The sequence below is a fragment of the Syngnathus typhle genome, linkage group LG21 (assembly GCF_033458585.1).
Source record: "Syngnathus typhle isolate RoL2023-S1 ecotype Sweden linkage group LG21, RoL_Styp_1.0, whole genome shotgun sequence".
Taxonomy (NCBI): Eukaryota; Metazoa; Chordata; class Actinopteri; order Syngnathiformes; family Syngnathidae; genus Syngnathus; species Syngnathus typhle.
The window spans coordinates 8,242,918-8,261,906 of NC_083758.1; the positions used below are offsets into that span (position 1 = coordinate 8,242,918).

Genomic DNA, 18,989 nt, shown 5'->3' on the forward strand with positions numbered 1-18,989 from the left:
TCTGCCCACCTGTGTAAAGCACCGAAGGCGGGGGGTAAAGGTGGCTGTGAAAGGGCGAGCTTGGCCTTTTTGTGCTCCCCAAAGGCCATAAGCAATTTTCGGCTCTAGCGAGCAAACTGCAAATCAGAACAGGGAACAATACGGAAAGCTCATTTATTCGCACGGCGGCGTCCGGAAGGCTAATACCTGAGACAAAAGAATCCATTTAGGCATCCGCGTGAGGTATGTCGGCCTGAAAGGAGTCTGGCACAGGCATTATGTTCATCAGTCAAAGGGTGCGATCATTGGCGTCAGCGTTCTGATGAGGTTGGGCCGAACGCGCGGTAGGGGAGTCGAATGATTGATAGCTACGCTAAGATAAGTCATCGCAGATCTCCCCAGGCGACCGTTCACTCAGCATGCTGGAGTTGACGGCAAGGAAGAAAAAAAACTTTCCATTTGGGCACCTCGGGGACATGCAGAGCTGTTGCAGCCAGTCAAAGAAAGAGGAGGGACGCCAGATGGATTTGTTTGGACTCCTGTGCGAGTGTCCGAGCTCTCAGGTGTGTCAGGGCTTAGGTGGAGGACAAAGAGCAACTCCCCGTTGGGACCGTGTTGCGACCATCTGCACTGCCGCTCTAATCCACTGGGCGAGGAACAAGTGTGTCCCGTTTGTATTGCCGCGCTTAGCTGGCGTAAATCAGAGACGTTAAACATTTTATGGGGATTAGGCCAGCTTAGCTCCATGCCCCAATGCCACCACTGGGGATTTCTGGCACTGCAGATAAGTGAATGTTCGCAACTGTCAACTCAAATGCATCACAAACATCACTCATTTTAGTAATTAGGGCCAGTGAATTTTTGGAAAAATTTATTCAGCCGCTGAATCTAGTTTCACATGGCATTAAAAAAGTTGGTACCTGAAAAGACACAGGTCTGGCATTTCGGGTAGAAAGTGTAATTCAGGTTCATGATAACCATTTCTCTCTTTTTTTTTTCTATTCCATTTTTAATCAATTCCAATTTTATGATCTATTGATTTTCTACCATTTAAATGTCATATTTTCCTGAGATCTGCAGGTGCCTTGACAGCACAATTTAAAAACACAACATTACAATGGAAAGCGTTGCCTCGACAATTGTTACCGCAGAGGTTATCAAACAGATGTTCAGGCAGCGTGTCAGCTTAGTAGAATGTTAATGCGCTAAAGTGACAGCACTTTTCATTTCAAACGGTATAAAGCTCTTTTTCATCACAAATTCTCTTTTGTGCTCCTCCGCAGGTTCCGTGCGAGTGGGAGGTGTCGACGAGCAGGAGCCGATGCCATGGATGCACTGAATTTCAGCTATTGGAACGCCTCAGAAGGCAACGACACTGATGCGGCAGAGGAGCCCGAGGGCTCCTACAAGACTGTGGAGGTGGTCTTCATTGTGCTGGTGGCCGGTTCCCTTAGCCTGGTCACGGTGATTGGCAACATCCTGGTCATGGTCTCCATAAAGGTCAACAGGAACCTGCAGACTGTCAACAACTACTTCCTCTTCAGCTTGGCGTGCGCCGACCTCATTATTGGACTCTGCTCCATGAACTTGTACACAGTCTACATCGTCATCGGGTACTGGCCTCTGGGTCCGGTGGTTTGCGACTTGTGGCTGGCGCTGGACTACGTGGTCAGCAATGCGTCCGTTATGAATCTGCTCATCATAAGCTTTGACAGGTACTTCTGCGTCACTAAGCCACTCAGCTACCCTGTAAAAAGGACCACCAAGATGGCGGGCATGATGATCGCTGCTGCCTGGGTCCTGTCCTTTATCCTGTGGGCGCCAGCTATCCTCTTTTGGCAGTTCATCGTGGGCGGGCGGACAGTGCCAGAGAAGGAATGCTACATTCAGTTCTTCTCAAACGCAGCCGTCACTTTTGGCACCGCCATCGCCGCCTTTTACTTGCCCGTAATCATCATGATTCAGCTCTACTGGCAGATCTCCAGGGCGAGCAAGAGCCGCGTCAAGAAGGATAATCGCAAGCCATCGGGAGGAACCGCTGAGCCTTTGTCGCCCGCCAAGCGCAGGAACAAACCCAACAACAACAATATACCGGCCGAGAACACGGCAGCCTCCCAGAGCCAGAACACGGAGGATGGTGGCAACCAGCACGACGGCAGGATGCAGAACGGCAAAGCGCCTTCCTCCACCGCAGAGGCGGAAACCGAGGGTGACGACACCACAAGAGAGATCTGCGCAGCCGGCGAGGAAAAGGAGAGCTCCAATGACTCCACTTCGGGCAGCGCGGTCGCATCCAATGTGAAGGATGAGGATGCGCCGCCTTCGGCCGCCAATTCTGCCCCTGACCCTGGCCATCCGCTACCCCGCCAGCGTGCCAAGGCGGGTGTCTCCAAGTTGACCTGCATCAAGATCAAGGCCAAATCCCCAAAGGGCGACTGCTACACGCCATCCAATGCCACGGTGGAGATTGTGCCGGCCTCAGAGCGGCAGAACCACGTGGCCCGCAAGATTGTGAAGATGACCAAGCAGCCGCCCGCCAAAAAGAAGAAGGTGCCCCCGTCGCGCGAAAAGAAGGTGACGCGCACCATCATGGCTATCCTAGTAGCCTTTGTGGCCACGTGGACACCTTACAACGTGATGGTGCTGATCAACACTTTTTGCTCCAGTTGCATCCCCAACACGGTGTGGACGCTAGGCTACTGGCTGTGCTACATCAACAGCACCATCAACCCAGCCTGTTACGCCCTGTGCAACGCCACCTTCAAAAAGACATTCAAGCACCTGCTGCTCTGTCAGTACAAGAACATTCGTTCTGCTAGGTAGACATTTCAGAGAGTTGCGTAGTGCAGATATTTTGTGTGAATGATCGTCCATTCTACCATTTCCGCCATTTCCCTCAAAAGGATATTTCTCCATGACGTCACAAGTACTTACAGAAGGCAAAAGCCCACGTGAACTCAGATGTCACCAGTATTTAACAAAACCTTCGACATCATTTGACCAAGGCAGAGCAGTTCAGAAAAAAACACAGCTCAAATGTCATTCAAAATAGATTTAATAAAAATACAGACACTGTTAACATGATGACATGGCTGACTCATTCAGGAAATCACAATAAATTTCAAAACATTGGTCAGGGTAGACGCAGGGTAAAAGCTGGCAGACTACAATCAGCTGTAAATGAGCCTCGCCTAGCATTGAGTGGTGACTAATATTTGAGTTTGGATTTTTAAGCTATGGTTGGTGGACACATTCTTAGAACATTATTGAACCAAGAAGGATTCAAGCTGTAGAATTTGAGGTTTCTGACTTTCATATAAATAGGAGAGAAATTGTTTTTCAGGAGTAAAGTGGAGAGCAAGCTGTACAACATTGACTTTTGTTAAATTTCTCAAAGACGACGCAACAAAACATTTGATGAGAAAATGTTTCAAACCTACTTACTTCAACCTTCTCAGAAGGTTCTCCAGAAATTTAAAGAATACTCTTGGGGTCTAACTGGCAGTGCAAGCCCACACACAAATGTTTGTCATCATTTTAAATTTAGGTTAGTGCTCGCCAGTTGCGTTCTGCCATCCGAAAGCACTCCAGCGCCTATTGTTTACAACATTTTGAAATGTCCTACAAGCAGTCGTAGCATCGGTAGGAAACAGGCTACATTTTAATGCTCCGCAACGGGACAACAGGGCTGCCTGAATTTACAAACCTCACGCGTTTTAAGTTCAGCGACAACACTTGTAGATAACTGTACAAAGATCTCTTCATCAAAACCAAAAACTGGATTTTTTTTTTTTGCCCTTTTTTGGAGCTTGTTTAGTTAGCATTTAGTCGCCATAAAACTAGAATCCTGCTAAATTCTATTCGTAATGATTTCCTGCTCGTCGCTTGAATTTTTTTCTTTACAGTCCTTCAAAAACAAAAACAGATCGATTTAAGCTGTTTGAACAGAATACTTTTTGCTGATCCCAACTAATAACATATTTATTAGTGCTGTCACATTAGGAATCTCAGCAGCGTCTAGAAGGTAGCTAAAGCTCAGAGCATATTAGTGTGAGGATCAATGTACGTGTATGTGAGACTATTGCAAGTTTGTGAGAGTGCGTGTGTGTGTGTGTGTATGTCCGTATGCTGATGTGTGGTTGTGGGCTCCAAGTGTGGAGTTAACTTTGGATCACACCTTCAACGGCTTGTGATTTTAAAAGGGCTACTTGTGCGTCTTTAATGTCATCATTCACATTAGCGTCATGTTAGCATTTTGTGTACATACCTTCACAAAAAAACACTGATTAAGAGTGCGGTCACAGGTACGAAATTAGCACATTAGCAGACACATTAGCAATTTACTGTTCAAAATTGGCCCATTACACGCTCAGCTAGAGCGTGTGCATGCTCGCTCGCGGAAGGAAGGGCAGCATTTTGTCTATTTATCTGCTTCAATGCTTTCTTGGACATGCATGAAAAATACAGTAATACAGTACATGGGGTCCTCGGTTTACGACGTTGATCCGTTCCTCCGCGGCGATGTAAACCGAATTTCGGCGTAGGTGTAGGTCGAAACAGTCATTAGTAGATGAAACAGTACAGTAATAATGAAAGATAAAACAATTCCTTACCTTTATTTTTGCGGTTGTGGTACAGCAATAAAAAGGAGAAAACTAGTCCTTACCTTTATTCCTGTGGTTGGCTTGCACACTGGAAGGTCCGTTGCAAAAGCGAAGCGACGCAACTGTCCAAAATGGCGTATACTATGCGAGTGGGTAACGCAATCTTCCACAGCAAGGTGTATTCTTCCGCCACGCGCACCAACTAGTTCCCGCGCGGGTCACGACTCTTACGACGCCTTTACAAAACCGCTTCGGACGAAAAAAAGGCTTACATGTATATGAGCCGTGTGTCATAAACCGAGGACCAATATAAGAACAATATAGGAAGCGAAAACATTTTCTCAAAAAACAATATTAAAAGAACAATATAAGAAGCAAAAAAATTTTCTCAAAAAACAATAGAAGAAGATCAATATAAGAAGTAAAATCATTTTCTCAAAACCATGGCAAAAAAAGCCCCATGTTGCCTGGTTGGATGCGTAAATGCAATACAAAAGTAGCATTACTCCACCAGGAAGCTTATTCAGTATTTTTTCCATCTCAATGCAATTTGATTTGAATTATTTATTTCACCAAGGCCACAACACATATTACAGTTGTGACAATTCTACCCAGCATGTCCTTTTGTCTCACAATATATACGTATATAATGAATTATCATAAGTGATAACAATGATTTAATTCGTTGAAGTATCTCGAGCAGAAAACAATATTCCACTTACTATTGTCGACTTGTCCTCGTGTCCATCTCGTTTTACATGCAGTCCGCCTAGAGAGGTGAAGGAGGACCAAATTAATACAACTTCATATGAAAATTGGAGGGCGAAAATGGTAGAAAAGCGACAAGGAAAATTTCTAGGGAACATTTAGTTCAAATGACCTTTTTTCTTTTTTCGCCTTCTTCTTGGGAGAGGGAGAATGGTGGTGAAACCGGACCACTATTTCTGGCTAAAATGTAATCATCCTCACAACATGTGATTTTCAAGGTCGTGACAAGAGGAATATTATTACACTTACCAAAATGGTATTAGTGCCGTTTCATCCACCGAAATGTCTGTTGGCGACGCCACGCCATTTTGGCGTCCCTCTGTAAACATAACGAACAGAAAACGCGGCTAAGCTAACATATATTTTCTGTTTATTTTCGGGAATGTGGTAGATTAACAAACGTACAAACGTTGTGACAAAAGTAACATTAACACACTTACCAGGACAGAAATGTCGTCTTTTTTTCCTATGGTGGACAAACCACGTACGGTTTTGCCGCCATGTTCATCGTCCCGCGATGTGGGTGGAAATTGGAAAGTACGTTTCCGGTTGTGTGCTGCCCTCTAGTGGCGTGGAAGACCTCGGTTGAAAGTCAATTAAGCGAACAGCCATAAATCAAATAAAAATGACATAAATCTATACGTATTGACGATGAAATCGAGGAATAAATCATGTTTTTAAAGAAATTAAAAAATAAAAGGAACAAAATAAAAACGTGAATTGAGTTCTTTGACATAGGCTGAAGGAACGTCGACCATGTTGGCCTTGCCGTTGTTCCAATCTGTACATCCAAGTGCACCATTGGAAATTGCAGAATTTTATTTCACATCACCACATCGTTATCATCGTGCCGTCAGAGCTAATCGGGCTCCTCTTCACACGGCTTTCGTCAAAGGGCTAGAATATTCCCATGTAGGAAGAAAAAGTAGGGATGACGCAAAGACATTTTACAGACTGGACAGAAAATGGGAAATATCGTCAGATTGTACGGAGCAATTTCAAAGTGCCTTAGGGGGAATGATAGAATTGCTCTTTGTGTGCTTGAATACGAACGTGTGTTTGCTCTGAGCTACAGCTACTTTCATTTAACAGCTGCCACATTTGTGTCCATATTTGCAATGTGTGTGTGTGCGTGATCTAGATTTCAAATAGGCTTCCAAAGACCCCTGCATACACGCAACATTTCACACGCATTTTATAATCACTTTACAAAACGTGCCCTTGCAAACGGTACAGAAACTTTGTGCGTTAAAACTATTTTTATTTTTAGTAATATAATAATAATGTGCATTTCTGTGGGCATGATTTGCAATGTTGTGCAGGAGAATGCCAAAAGTGGACACAAAAAAAAAAAAAAACATTTGGCCCCACTGCCAGCTGCATTTTTTTGTTTTGTAGATGTTTTTGTGTGTTACTTGTGGGAAAAATAGTTCATGTAAATACAAATATATATAAATATATATGACATATATATGTAAGAATTGGAAATGTACATAGGTGTGTTTCATAGCTTCCCGAATGCCTCGTCTGATAACCCCCCCCCCCCCCCTCTCCTGTACAGGAACAATGATATTGATGATTTTTCATGCATCTTAGTGGTTAAAAATTGTGCCATATTCTTTCAGGATGAAAATAAAAACAATAAAAAAAAGTCATCTTTTATTCCTTTATTTTGCATTCTGGGAAAACGAAGGAAGCGGGGTTTGGGCTGGGAAGGATGTTAACACAAATGAGGATTAACAGGATTAAATGGGGGGGGGGGGGTCGGGTAAATTGAGGTATCGACAAATAAAAAGCAGCAAAAAGAAGGATAAAATATTCCAGTGGATGGGTGCTGATTAGGTGATTAAATTCTGCTAGTCTTTGTTTCTAGATAAGACTAATTATAAACACTACGGGTGTTGTTTCCACGGGCGTTCTCCCGCTACGGGACGTGGTCGACATCATCGCCCTCATCTTCAACCACTGCGTCTTCCTCATCTCCATCAGTCCATTTGGCCGCGCTCTCGCTTCTTGCCTTCTTTCTTCTGCTTCTTGGCATCTGGAGGACCGAGAGAAGGGAAACAAGAACTTTTAGACCAAAATGGCTGACTTCCTGTCACTTTTTCTAGTGCGTCTATTCATAATAGGCCGAGTTTCAGGCTTAGGCGGCGAAAGCAATTTTGGTCTTTTTCCAAACTTTGACATCAATTTCAACCTGAGACTTTTCTGTTTTCATAGCAAGTCATCAAGGTTTGCCGCCGCGCTCCGCTCGCACGCGATGACGGATCCCCAAATCTCTCGCCATGTCGCGTCACTCATCTGTCTTGTACCCGTGCTTCCAATTTAGCGGCAATCAGAGAAAATCTCAGTTCATTTTTCGAAAAGATCTGCTTCAAAGCGGGACTCCAAACATTCAAAGGCTTGTTTGAGTGACAGCTACACGTGCGTCAATTCTAATGAAGGCGGGCAGAAATTGTCTGTCACGCACACACACCTGTGCACACAAGGCAGCAGGAGTGCGGCAAGCGCAGCAATCTCAGGCTGAGATGCGATTTTCCGTGTCTGTCGGTCGGGAGATAAGCTCGCCCCCTCCCTCGAAGAGCAGAGGGGTTACCACAGGAGACGGGATGGGGATGAGTTAGGGTGCGAAAGGGATGGATGAGATACAGTTGGCCCCCGGCAGACGGATCAGTGGGCTTAGGCGGCGAGGGGGGGGGGGGGGGGGACAAACAAAAACAGAAATGTTTAACCTCCAGCGGGATGCTGTGTTTGCAATTCCAGGAGAGGCGTAAGGAAGAGACTCTGCATAGGACTACCTGAGACACCCGAAGCCTCGCCAGATTGCAGATCAAACTCAATGTCAGTAGATACCGACAACTCAGGCGCAAAGCTCAGCAGCGACCCTGTTTGTTTGCCCGGCGGCCATTTTGAGGGTCATTTTCATGGACCCTTGGATTTGAACATTCAGCCCCCCCACAGCCAATTTTAGCTCGCAAATTGCATCTCGGGGGACAAGTTTGACCCATGAAAAGTCTCAAAAAGACATGTGTATAAAGATGGCGGAAGTCGGCCATTTTCCAATGTTTGGTGTCGCTAAAAAAAGCAAATATGCAAATATGAGTAAACCAACGCAATGTTTTGGATCCTCCAACAGGCAGCGGGGAAAAAAAAATGGCTCAGGCACTTTGGTCCCCTCGGGAATTTGCTTCCTCCGAGTGCGGGGGGAAATGCAGATTGAAAGGTACGCCTGTGGAATAAAAAAAAAAAAAAAAAGAGCTGGGCTCTAATAAACAACGCTTTCAGTGTTTGTAATAAGCCGAGGTGGGAGATGGATGGACGGCCATTACGGCCAATGTTGTTTGGCGTGCAACAAACTGAAAAAGCAAACAGAGCATTTGCGTTGCGACACTTTGCCCCATAATAAGCAATTGGTGTCTCTACCGGGGATTGCCTGCATGAAAATCCTCGCACAAACATAACAAGTGAATCCAAGTGTCTGAAAGAATACTTGTGTGCCTCAAGTGTGTTTCTGTGTCCTTGCAGCTTGTTATGTTGCCCCAATCACATTTGAGCTAATCGAATTCCTCCGGCTTAGCTGAGCGGTCATTAAAGGGAATTGAATTGGATGCGCGAGCTGTGCCGCTGCCGCGCAAGGCCGCCGCCGCCTGCTGCTGTTGGCGCCGCATTACGGCAAACGATATGCACTGCGACAACAGCACGCCGTTGCCTTCGACATGACAATAAAGTTAATGAGCACAAACCGGAGGGAGGTATTTTTAATTCCTTGTCTGAAATAAACATGGAAGGATTTACCGATTCAATCGAGTCACAAATGGAAATATCAAATCCTAATTAAGCGAGCGGAATGAAACGGCTACGAGGATTACTTCGCATTGTGAGAGTGGAGAGAGCCCTCCCCCGCCACCTCGGGGACAACACCTTCTGACCTCGGATGTCCCCGCACCTGCCCGCCATGCTATTGCGAGCGTCCGCCCGGCCCGACGTCGAGGTTACGCAAACCCGCCGGGCATCTGCGGAGCGCGATAAGGCGTCCGGCGGCGTTTTGGCAGCGGTCGCCGCGCCGCGTTTGCGAGTCAATCGCGTCCCGGTTTGCAGAACTAACAAAAGGCCGTTGATTCACTCCTGGCCGGCTTGTCAAATATTCCGCGCGTTGTTTGACATTCTTCCGTTGGGCGGGAGGTGGCAGTTAGAAGCTAGCAGCGTGTGATTACGTTTGAATAGCGAGTTAACCTCCTCACCTCGCCTCAGACGGCGCTGACGCTAAGTAGGAGGCTCGAACGAGGCGGGCCCACGTCGTTAATGGTGGCGGGGGATGAAGGCGCAATCACGAGTTCTCATCTTGGAAGATAACACGCAATTAAAGAGCATTTATTGGAGCCAGGCCGGGGAAAGAAATCAAATCAGGAGAAGAAGAAAAGTCCTGCAATGCTTCTGGAGTGATTGCCATTGTGCTTGCTGTCATGAATGGAGGGAATCCTTTTGTACTGGAACACAACTTGAGTGAATCGTATTGTGTAGTAATCATAGGGAAGCGTCGTATACGTCTGTAACTTGACATGGCATTGTGGATCAGATTGATCAGAATCGGAAAAAAATCCTATTGAGAATCGTAATTGGACTCAAATAGATTTCAGTCCAAGTGAAATGGATTTTATCATATCAGGCTGGAGGATTGTAATCAGATTGAATTGTGTCACATTAATAATTGTGTGAATCATATTGCAAGTATAGCCAATTGGAATGGGAGGGATTGGCGTCATAATGAGCCAAAGGTACAGTATCGACAAATGGTATTTTTAGGAATCGTAATGAGGGCACAATTGGAGTTTATAATTAAAGTGGATCGTAGTTGATGCCGTCTCATCAGCATGCAGGACGCGGAGCGAGTGTTTGGCTGGCGTTGGTGAGCTTGGCTTCTTTTAGCAGACAGCGCCAGACACAGCCTTACTGTGTGGATGGGAGGCGCGGACGTGTCCATCCATAATTCATACGCCGACTTCCAAGCGGGGCTTACGTAGGAGAAAACCGCCCGCTCGGTTCTCCCCTCCTTCCCTCCCCCCCCCTCACTTCACTGAGACCAACACTGACACCTTTATTTATTTAAGAGTACAGTCTTAGGGAGTCTATTTGAAAACCAACCTAATTGCCGTAATAACAACGGCACACCGAGAGACTCGCCGACTGCTGAATCTCAAGAGCGGAAAGTGAAAAGGCGAGAAGGGGAGACGGCGAGGGAGTCGAGGGGGGCTTGTCAGCACACTCCCAAAACGCTGGAGGAATGCTGTCATGGTGCGGAACATTGTGCAAGTGTCGTGCTTGAAACGAGCACAGGTGTGGGGAAGGGCGAGTGGTGAATATCCGAAGTTGACTTTTACACGCTGCAAACAAACCTGCACCTTGCGTGACTTTTTCCGCCGCACCCGAGGGAATAGGAACTTTTGCTCACCTTGCAACTTGGCCTTGGGAACTTTCCCGCAGTGCTTGGTGGCCGTGACGGTGGGGGCGCAGGTGGCGTCCATCAGCGCCCTCTTCAGCACGCCCGTCCTGTTCCTCTTGCCCGTGCTCAGGTCGCACTCCCCCCACGCCTGGAAGTCGTACTTGCACTCCCCTGCCATAAAAAAAAAAAAAAAATCAATATCTCAATCGCTGATTGTGCTCGCCAGATGCCGCTTTTCTTCACGCTCGTAGTTTATAGTCGTCATCTAACTGGAACAGATGGCGACAGATGGACGGACGGACGGACGTGATGGCACCCGCTAACAGATGAGCCCAATCAGAAGCATCCCGGCTGCTGTCAGGTCCCGGAAATAACGTCCAGAAACAATCTTCTCCGCTTAAATAACTCGCGCATATGTGCTCGGCGGTGATAGAAGACGCCTTCGATTCAATTTGAAACGGCTGCCGTGCATCCTATTTTGCACGTGCTCATATCTCTCCAGTCGTCATTTTCTAAAGCGGAGGGAGGAGGAGGAAGAAGGGGCCGCACGTAATGAAAGACCCTCTTGTCAGTGCTGGCTAATTCCCAAGGTGCTCATCGAGGGGGGAGGCTTTGTTGTAAGGAGCTCATGGGGACGTCCTGGCCACTTGAAAAAGCATCCTGGGAATCTGGCAGTTTGCCCCTGGCCGGCCGGACGGACGCAAGATTAACTACAATGAAAAGAAAACGGCACCACGCTGACACCTTTTCCCAATCGTCGGGTTACCTCACGGATGGGAGAGAAAAAAACAAAACATTGGCACCGAAGTGAACTTGAAGTGGCGGGAATTGGATTGCATCATCATCTGAGGGGATCGGACCGGTCGAATTGCATTGGCGTGAATTGGAGGAAAAGCCAAGTGTGATATCGTATCGTTAGGACACACGTCTCGTCCCAAAAAGTGTCCTGTCAGGTGCTTCGGGACCAAGAGAGACTTCCAAGTTGCTCGGGGGGCAAAAGAGACATTGGCCCGTCACTTCTGAGAACAAGCGTTTTCAAACGGGACCGCCTCAGACTGCAAAAGTCGGCCCGAGTAGACCGGCCCTTGACAGCAGCAGCGGTGGGACGGAAAACTGAACAAGTGCAGTGCACAGAGCGGGATTTTTTTTTTCTTGGAGATTTGAGAGACACTTGAGCTGACCTCCGAACTTCTTCTTCCAATTGCAGGGGATCTTGCAGCGCTGTGTCTTGATGGTCTGCTTGCAGTCGGTACCGGTGCGCGTCCCCTCGCGGGTCCCCAGGCCGCAGTCGCCCTCGTTAGCCACGCAGACGCTCCACTGCCACTCGCCGCAGTCCGACTTGCGCTCCTTCTTGCCTGCGGGGGGGGGGCGCCAAAAACACTTTCAACCACCGCTTCGTCAAAGGCAAAGCGTATGAGATGGTATTTTGGCACCTTGTTTATCGGGTTTGCCTCCTTCGGCCGCCATGGCGGTGAGCACCAGCAGGGCCATGACGGCGGCTCGCGCGCTCCACTGCTTCTGCCCGTGCATCCTGCCAATGTCACATCAAAAAAATGTTACAGGGGTCTCGCCGGGGGCGACGTGCTACTTCGGGGTGGCGAGCGGCGCTGCAATCCAACGCATACGTGGGCTTGTGTCAGCCAAACCTGACATGAGCGATAAATTACTTGTCAAGTCTACGATGGAGGGGGCAACAATTACATTTAGAGAGGAACAATGGAAAGAAAATTCATATTTTTAGGATATCACATTCAAAGGTGTCTCGACGGTGGGCGTTTTCCTTGGAACCAATTTCTGCACCATGAAAAGAAAAATCAGATTTCAAATGGCGCTGAACTTGCATTTAACTTTTAACGGACTTTGAATGTGAAATTGCTGTCATTGAGCAGGCGGGCCATTGATTTGACGCTGGTTGCAAAACACATGAAACTCATCCCAGTGGCTGCCATGACTTTGAATCAGGGCAAAGCAATAAAAGGATCCACCAAAAAAAAATCCTCATCTTGCCACTAAAAAGAGATTTTCAGGGTATTGAAGATAAGACGGCGTCTGGGGCTTTAGATGGCGGGACTGGGATGACTTCCATTAAGGGTTTGTCGTGCCTTTGTCCTCTGGCAACTCGCAGGATTTTTTTTTTTTGGGGGGGGGGGCATTGTGTGTTTGGACCAAAAGAACTATTGACGAGATTTCATGTAATTTAAACGCGCCAACGAATAACTTTAGCCGAGGAGTCGGAACTTTGGAGGACCATTGTCGCTGTGCGGACTATCTTCAAAATTAAATTCTTTTGACCATTGAGTATCTGCTGGAGAAGCTGTGCTGGGTTGGAGGCTCCACAAAAACGTTTGTATTGAACCATATTGATCGTGACAGAGACCCCGCACATACGAAATGATAAACATAGTTTGCTGTCTCTTTGTGGCCCTCACCAATTAACCAATCACAGCGCGTCGTCAGCCAACTTTCGTGGACATGCGATCGATGGCATCGAGTCCACTCTTGGGAGACGCGCGTTGGATCAGTGGGTCCGCTGAGACTCGCAGCTATCAATCCGCCCATTTGCCTTATTGATCGAGGCTCTCCTACACAATGGGGGCCGGATTGATGGGGGGGGGAGTACTTTTTTTTCTCTGTGTTTATTTGAAATAAAATGGGATCATTCAGTGTTACAGGTCCTCCACTTGTTGGGCTTGTTTTTACTTGGTCCTAATCCAAGCCCATCATGTATCCCAGATAAACCCCCAACGGCGGAGGAGCACAGCGGAATGCAAAGCGACTCCCGCCCGTCTCCGCGTTTGATCCCGGGCAATAAAGTGGCTGGCGTCCTTGGACAAAGTCGCTCAAACAGAGTGAGAACATCTTGTCCGATTGCATATTGCACAGAATTTATTTGGAAGCCTTTCTTTTGTGATCTGTGAGCAGACGCCGCTTCAGAGATTCCGGTTTGATAGGGAAATAAAACAGAAGGTGAATCTGTCAGCAATGATAGAATACAAATTGCACTCGGGGATGTATTCTTTATCCTCTGCAAAGACTGAATCACTTTAACGAGTGAAAAAAATGAACGCTTGCCTCTCGGTCCATTTGCATCACCTGAACAAATCCTTCCATGATACCAATTACGACATGGCTATTTAGCGAGTGATGTGGTGCCATCTTGTGGGATTACGGAAATAACACAATAACGAATCATGCCTCTGACTGAGGAGGCCCCGCAGTCAAATATCACTTTGGCTTCATGAGATTGAATTCTTTCCACTTTCCAAGGTGATGAGCACGCTGCCGTCTCTGGATTTTACTGCCGTGCCTCAGAGGACGAGTAGAGCCGCACGCACGCCCACGCCGACAAGCTTCCCCCCGTGGACGCCAAACCTGACAGGCTGAATGCGCAACCCACGCCACCGTCTCGCGCGTCGTACAAAAGATGACAAAAATAAATGCAGCAGCCGCGCCGGTAGTGGATGCGGCACGCCACTCAATTGGCGCTCATTAATTTGAAAACACCAAAGGCTTGCAAACGTTTCGAGGACGTTTCTCACCGCTTCAGAGCACTCGTCAAGGTCAATTGGAATGAAAATAATGGCGGCTCGCCTCAGATCAAGCGCTCGCTGTACGACTGTAATGGAGGAGGGAAAAGAAAGAAGTAGTACTTTTCATTATTTTATTAAGGAATCATGAATAATTAAATCATTCTTACAATATATATTGACACGTAGAAATAAATAAGTCGTAGTTTTGATCATTTAATCAATTAACAATACATCATTAAAAAGAAATAAATGACTACTTTAAATAATTGGATTAGATTAGATTGAATACAAATAAGTCACTATTGTCAAATAATAAAAAACATGACGTGTTGACGGTACCCTTGTGAGGATTTTTGCGCCGTTTTTTTGTGTTGTTTTGTTTTGCTGGCTCCCCCGGTGGTGTCGCTGTCAGCGGAGGACCCTCATGATCCATCGTAATGGCGTCAGCCTTTCATACCACTATTGAGAGCCTCTGGGGTTTTTTTCTCTCTTCTTTTGGTCTCAAACAAAAGCAGCCGATGGCCTCGCCATTTACCTGCCAGGGGCCACACGGACTTTTTTTTGTTGTTGTTGTTGGCTGCCCATTGATTCGGCCGCACTCATTCTCTTTTGGAGCCCAGCGAGTGATGTACGCGTCCCCTCGCTGACCCCCGCGCTCACAAATGGATTTTCTTTTTTTTTTTCGTCTCAGCCGTCACGTATTGCGAAGATGACCTTATCATCGCCACACGGGCCTCCGGTGGCTGGAGAGAGTTATTGCCCGAGTTGCTGGACACAAAGGAGTTCACGGCCAATCCAGGAAATGACCCTCAACGGCGCTCAAATCAAAATGTCCGACTTCCGCACATGGGACTTTTTCCCTATTAAAATCGACACCTCCGCCCAATTGCGTGTCAACAGGTTTGACTGATTCCAACCAAAATGGCCGCCGATATAAGTCTTTCGCCTTTCCTCAATTGAGATGAAAGAGGCTCTCCTGGAGCTTTGCCCGTGTTGTTCTTTCTGCGTATGAGCACATCATTACACGTCCGCTTTAATACCCGGCATGAATGTGACGAAGAACAACACGCTTGGAGGAAATTCCCGGCCGGCCGGCCGGCGTCAGCGGCGCGACCTTCCATGTATCAAAGGCTGCTCGCAGACGCGCAACAGAGTCAATCCACTCGGCTCTGGGAACGGCGTGACAGTCTTATTTCCCGACACCGGCGGCGGTTATTTACTTGGAATGAGCGGGCGGGACGGGGAGTGGGGGGAGGACATCCCTGATCCGTCAAGGATGGCGCGCCAGAGCAAAAAGCACATCCTTCAACTGTGAGCGCTTTGACATTTCAAACAAGGAAATGGAGTGCGAAAACAGCAAACCAGACACCACCACCAAAGTCACATTTCGTTCCAGTACTTTATAGAAGTGACAGATGTCCAATCAGACTACGAAAGCCACTTAAGGAAGGATCACAAGTGCAAAAACCTGCAAGAGAAAAGCTAACTTGGTTGTTTATTTGCAAAGAGCAGCCGGCTCGCAGCAAGCGCAGCGGGCGGAATACTAATGCTCGGGTTCCCGTCCTCTTCTTTCAGAATTTGTAAACGCCGCAGATATATTCAACACACACACACATTTGATGTTCTCATATTTCAACAGCCTGGTCAGTCTGGCCAACTTGTATGCTCGGAATAAAGTGATAAGTGGACGTCATTGCTCCTGGCATCTTCTTCAGCATGGTGGAATTGGAATCTTTGCCCCCTGCGCCCCCCCTCCATCTCATTCCCCTGCTTTCAATTGGGCGCTCTTCCTCGGAGGGCCCCTGCTCCCCATGGAGGTTCATTCTGTTCATGTGAATGGTGGTGAAGATGGAGGGGGTCAGTGAATGCACCACTCACTGTGAGCATCCTCATGCCCCCCCTCCTCCTCCTCCCCATGCTTAAGAGACCCTTTCACGTCACCCCCGCCTTCACGGACACCCCGGAGCGGCTCCTCGGTGGAGAAGCGCTCCTCAAGAAGAAGAAGAAGCCCCTTTGTGTTCTATAGGCGGAGTCACGTGGTCATTCCCAAAGGTCTCCTTAAAGGTCCGAGACTTGTTTGTCCCCCTTCCCCCCTTCCGATGCGCATTGTGTTTGGAACTTCCTCGCAAAACTTCTCCGGCTCTTTCATTCCGACCACATCCGAGTGTTGACACCTCATTTTGAAGGGGGTGGAAAGGGGGGGGGGGGGGGGAGAAGGGGAAGGGGGGGCTTTTGTCTGTAGCAGGAATGCATATAAGTGTTTGGCGAGGAACGCCATGGCAACGGCAGCTGGACGGCGGCGATACAATACACCCGCTAAGGGTTTGTCATTCCGCTCAGGCCTGACCCAAATGGTGGCATATTGGGAAAAAAGTGGGCCGCGTCAAACAACGCACACGCACGCAAAAGAAAGCCGGACTTTGAAAACATTTTCAGATTCACAAATTAGCTGGAGTTACCACACCAAAACGTTTTTGGTGGCTTTCACACAAAACAATGACAAAAAATCAGAACTTTTCTGCTTTTCCACTATCCTGCCTCAACGCTATCTTTGAAGACACCAGGTCATCTTCAGACCATTAATATTTGCCCCCCCCCCCCCTCCCCCCCACAAAAAGTTTTGCCGGGACACGCTTCATCAAAAACTTTTCCTCTCAAACTTCAACAAACGGCCCTGACTTCGCTGATCCCGCCTTTCCCAAACGACGACGCACTTACTTGAACCCGAGGTCTGCTTGTTGTGTATCGGCACGGTCAGGAGAAAAGTGTTTGGTCCTCTAAGCTCTTTTCATCGGAATCCACTGTCCTGCTTTGCCACTACGCCTTCCTTCTCTTTGTGGGTTGAGCATAGCGTGTGTGTGTGTTAGGGGTGGGTCAGTGATGGTTGGAAGGGGGGAAGGGGGGCGAGGTTTACTGACTCGCATTCAGGAACTCATTACCCCCAAGGTCACTCCAGGGACGCCCGGGGCGCCTGGAAGAAAACGGGAGATAGAGGGCGAGACCCCGGCGTGTCTTGGGAGGGGTTGGACCGGGAAGCCGAAAGGACGGAAAGCGCAGCAAGAGGAAGAAGTTTTCCAGAAGCAAAACAGGAAGTTAGATAAATAAAATATGGCATCGATCGGCGGAAAAGTGAATGGGAACATGACAATCGATGCAAAATTGATTGGGCTCGAGATCGCGCCGTGGTGCACTCCCATTGACGTCATCGTGCTAGCCGATATTGCTCGGAATGAAAACTGTTGTTGACCATGCCTAAATAGCTTTCTAACCACGGACTTCCGCAATTAAAACGACCCCGGGGTTTAAGATACAAGCACAATGAACGTCGCAAATAATAAAGCCGCTATCAGATTGCGGCCGTCGTCCTCTTTGGCGGGGTTGATGGCAATGGCAATGAGCACGAGTCAGCCACCCCGCCGATAACGATCTGGAGCATTCCATCCGTCTCATCTTCAACTCATTAATAATCCATCTCGTGTGCGTTTGCGACCTCGGAATGGCGCAACCAGGACTCTTCCAGCACGGGATACGCTTCACCAGCAGCCTGATAACATTTGATTAAAGGAGATGGAATGATGGGGCAAAGATTGCCACCATCTGCCAGCGTCCACTTTTTCCATGATTAAATCCGAAAGTACTTGCCAACTAACTTTGTTGTTGTTGGAGAGGTTGAAGATGTTTGGATGACGGGCTGGCGACGTCACTCGGCTAACAAACATCATGAAGATAGTTTATCATCCACGAAGCTCTCTACTGCGTATTAATATTTCAACTCCGGCGATCGATCCGTTAGCCAATAATCACGTGGGCGAGAATAGCGAGCCCAATAATCAAGCCGGGGAGAAAGTGGAGCTAGGATCCCTCCTCGTTGCGTCCGACCCTTGATTTGCGAGTGAAGGAGCCAAAACACTCGGGCGTGAGCCGCAGAGCGTGACAGACAGAAGAAAGGAGGAAGAAAAAAAAAACAGCACTCGCCCCAATTTGTCTCCTGGGCGACAATGCGGCCCACCACTCGACGTTGACAACCCCCCCCCCCCCCCCCCGCCCCCCAAAAACTCATTAATCTCTAATAATGACTTCTTTCTGTCTTCCCACCGTAGCCTGCGAGTCTTATCAGTAATGGCTTTTCAATCTATGGCAAAGAAAATGTCTCCAGGAAAAGAAAGGAGGGAGGATTGGACATCTGTTACTTTTTCGTTTGTGCACCTCCACTTTAAGTGAGGTGCAGAGAAAAGCAAATTAGTTGCACGTGATGGAGACGTGACCGTGTTGTGGCTGCCCCCCCCCTCCCCTCCCCTCCCAGATGAGTTCTGAAATGGCCTCCTCTGTCCGTCAGACGAGCGGTCGTGCTCTTTGCTCGCCATTCCCAGCGGGCGGCCATGCAAATAAAAGCCCACCTGACAACACAGCTGGGACCATCTGGGATCGAGATGTACTTGGAGCAACAAAAACAACCCCGGGTTGGGGGGGGAGCGATGCAAATAGTTGGGAGTGTGGCCCAGATCGTTCGAAGAATTATTTGTTACGTATTAATCGAATTGGATTTTTGGACCGTACTAGCTAGCTTTGCCTCGTTAATACGTTTGCTGTTCAAGGTCGTCACTCAGTGAACTATCGAGCGGGCGGCTTTTCAATACGGGCTGATTTGTTTTTCAGCGCCATCCATCA

The 18,989-nt window shown here is 47.9% G+C and overlaps 2 protein-coding genes across 5 annotated transcripts in view; one reads left to right on the plus strand and one right to left on the minus strand.

The window, feature by feature from the left end:
* Window positions 1-6,997, plus strand: part of chrm2a (cholinergic receptor, muscarinic 2a) — a 31,679-nt gene extending 24,682 nt beyond the window's left edge. For all 4 annotated transcript variants that reach the window (XM_061269023.1, XM_061269022.1, XM_061269024.1 and 1 more), the window contains one exon: window positions 1,263-6,997. In XM_061269023.1, coding sequence (XP_061125007.1) covers window positions 1,306-2,802 — 1,497 coding nt within the window. In that variant the 5' untranslated portion in view covers window positions 1,263-1,305 and the 3' untranslated portion in view covers window positions 2,803-6,997. The remainder of the gene's footprint in view (window positions 1-1,262) is intronic.
* Window positions 6,998-7,003: 6 nt separating this feature from the next.
* On the minus strand, window positions 7,004-17,200 carry ptn (pleiotrophin). Its single transcript, XM_061269026.1, has 5 exons — window positions 17,040-17,200; window positions 12,225-12,322; window positions 11,973-12,146; window positions 10,801-10,962; window positions 7,004-7,392 (listed from the first exon to the last, which is right to left on the minus strand). Exons 2-5 carry the CDS (start codon window positions 12,319-12,321, stop codon window positions 7,337-7,339), a joined length of 489 nt encoding a protein of 162 aa, XP_061125010.1. The 5' UTR covers window position 12,322; window positions 17,040-17,200; the 3' UTR covers window positions 7,004-7,336.
* Between the last annotated feature and the right edge of the window lie 1,789 nt (window positions 17,201-18,989).

Excerpts from the sequence above, each read along its gene's own strand:
- ptn (XM_061269026.1), bottom strand. The coding sequence starts at position 12,321 with ATGCACGGGCAGAAGCAGTGGAGCGCGCGAGCCGCCGTCATGGCCCTG. Across the intron at positions 10,963-11,972 it reads TTGGAAGAAGAAGTTCGGAG|GGGAGTGCAAGTACGACTTC; the intron begins GTCAGCTCAAGT and ends TTTTTATGGCAG. Across the intron at positions 7,393-10,800 it reads TCCCAAGGCCAAGTTGCAAG|ATGCCAAGAAGCAGAAGAAA; the intron begins GTGAGCAAAAGT and ends TCGGTCCTCCAG.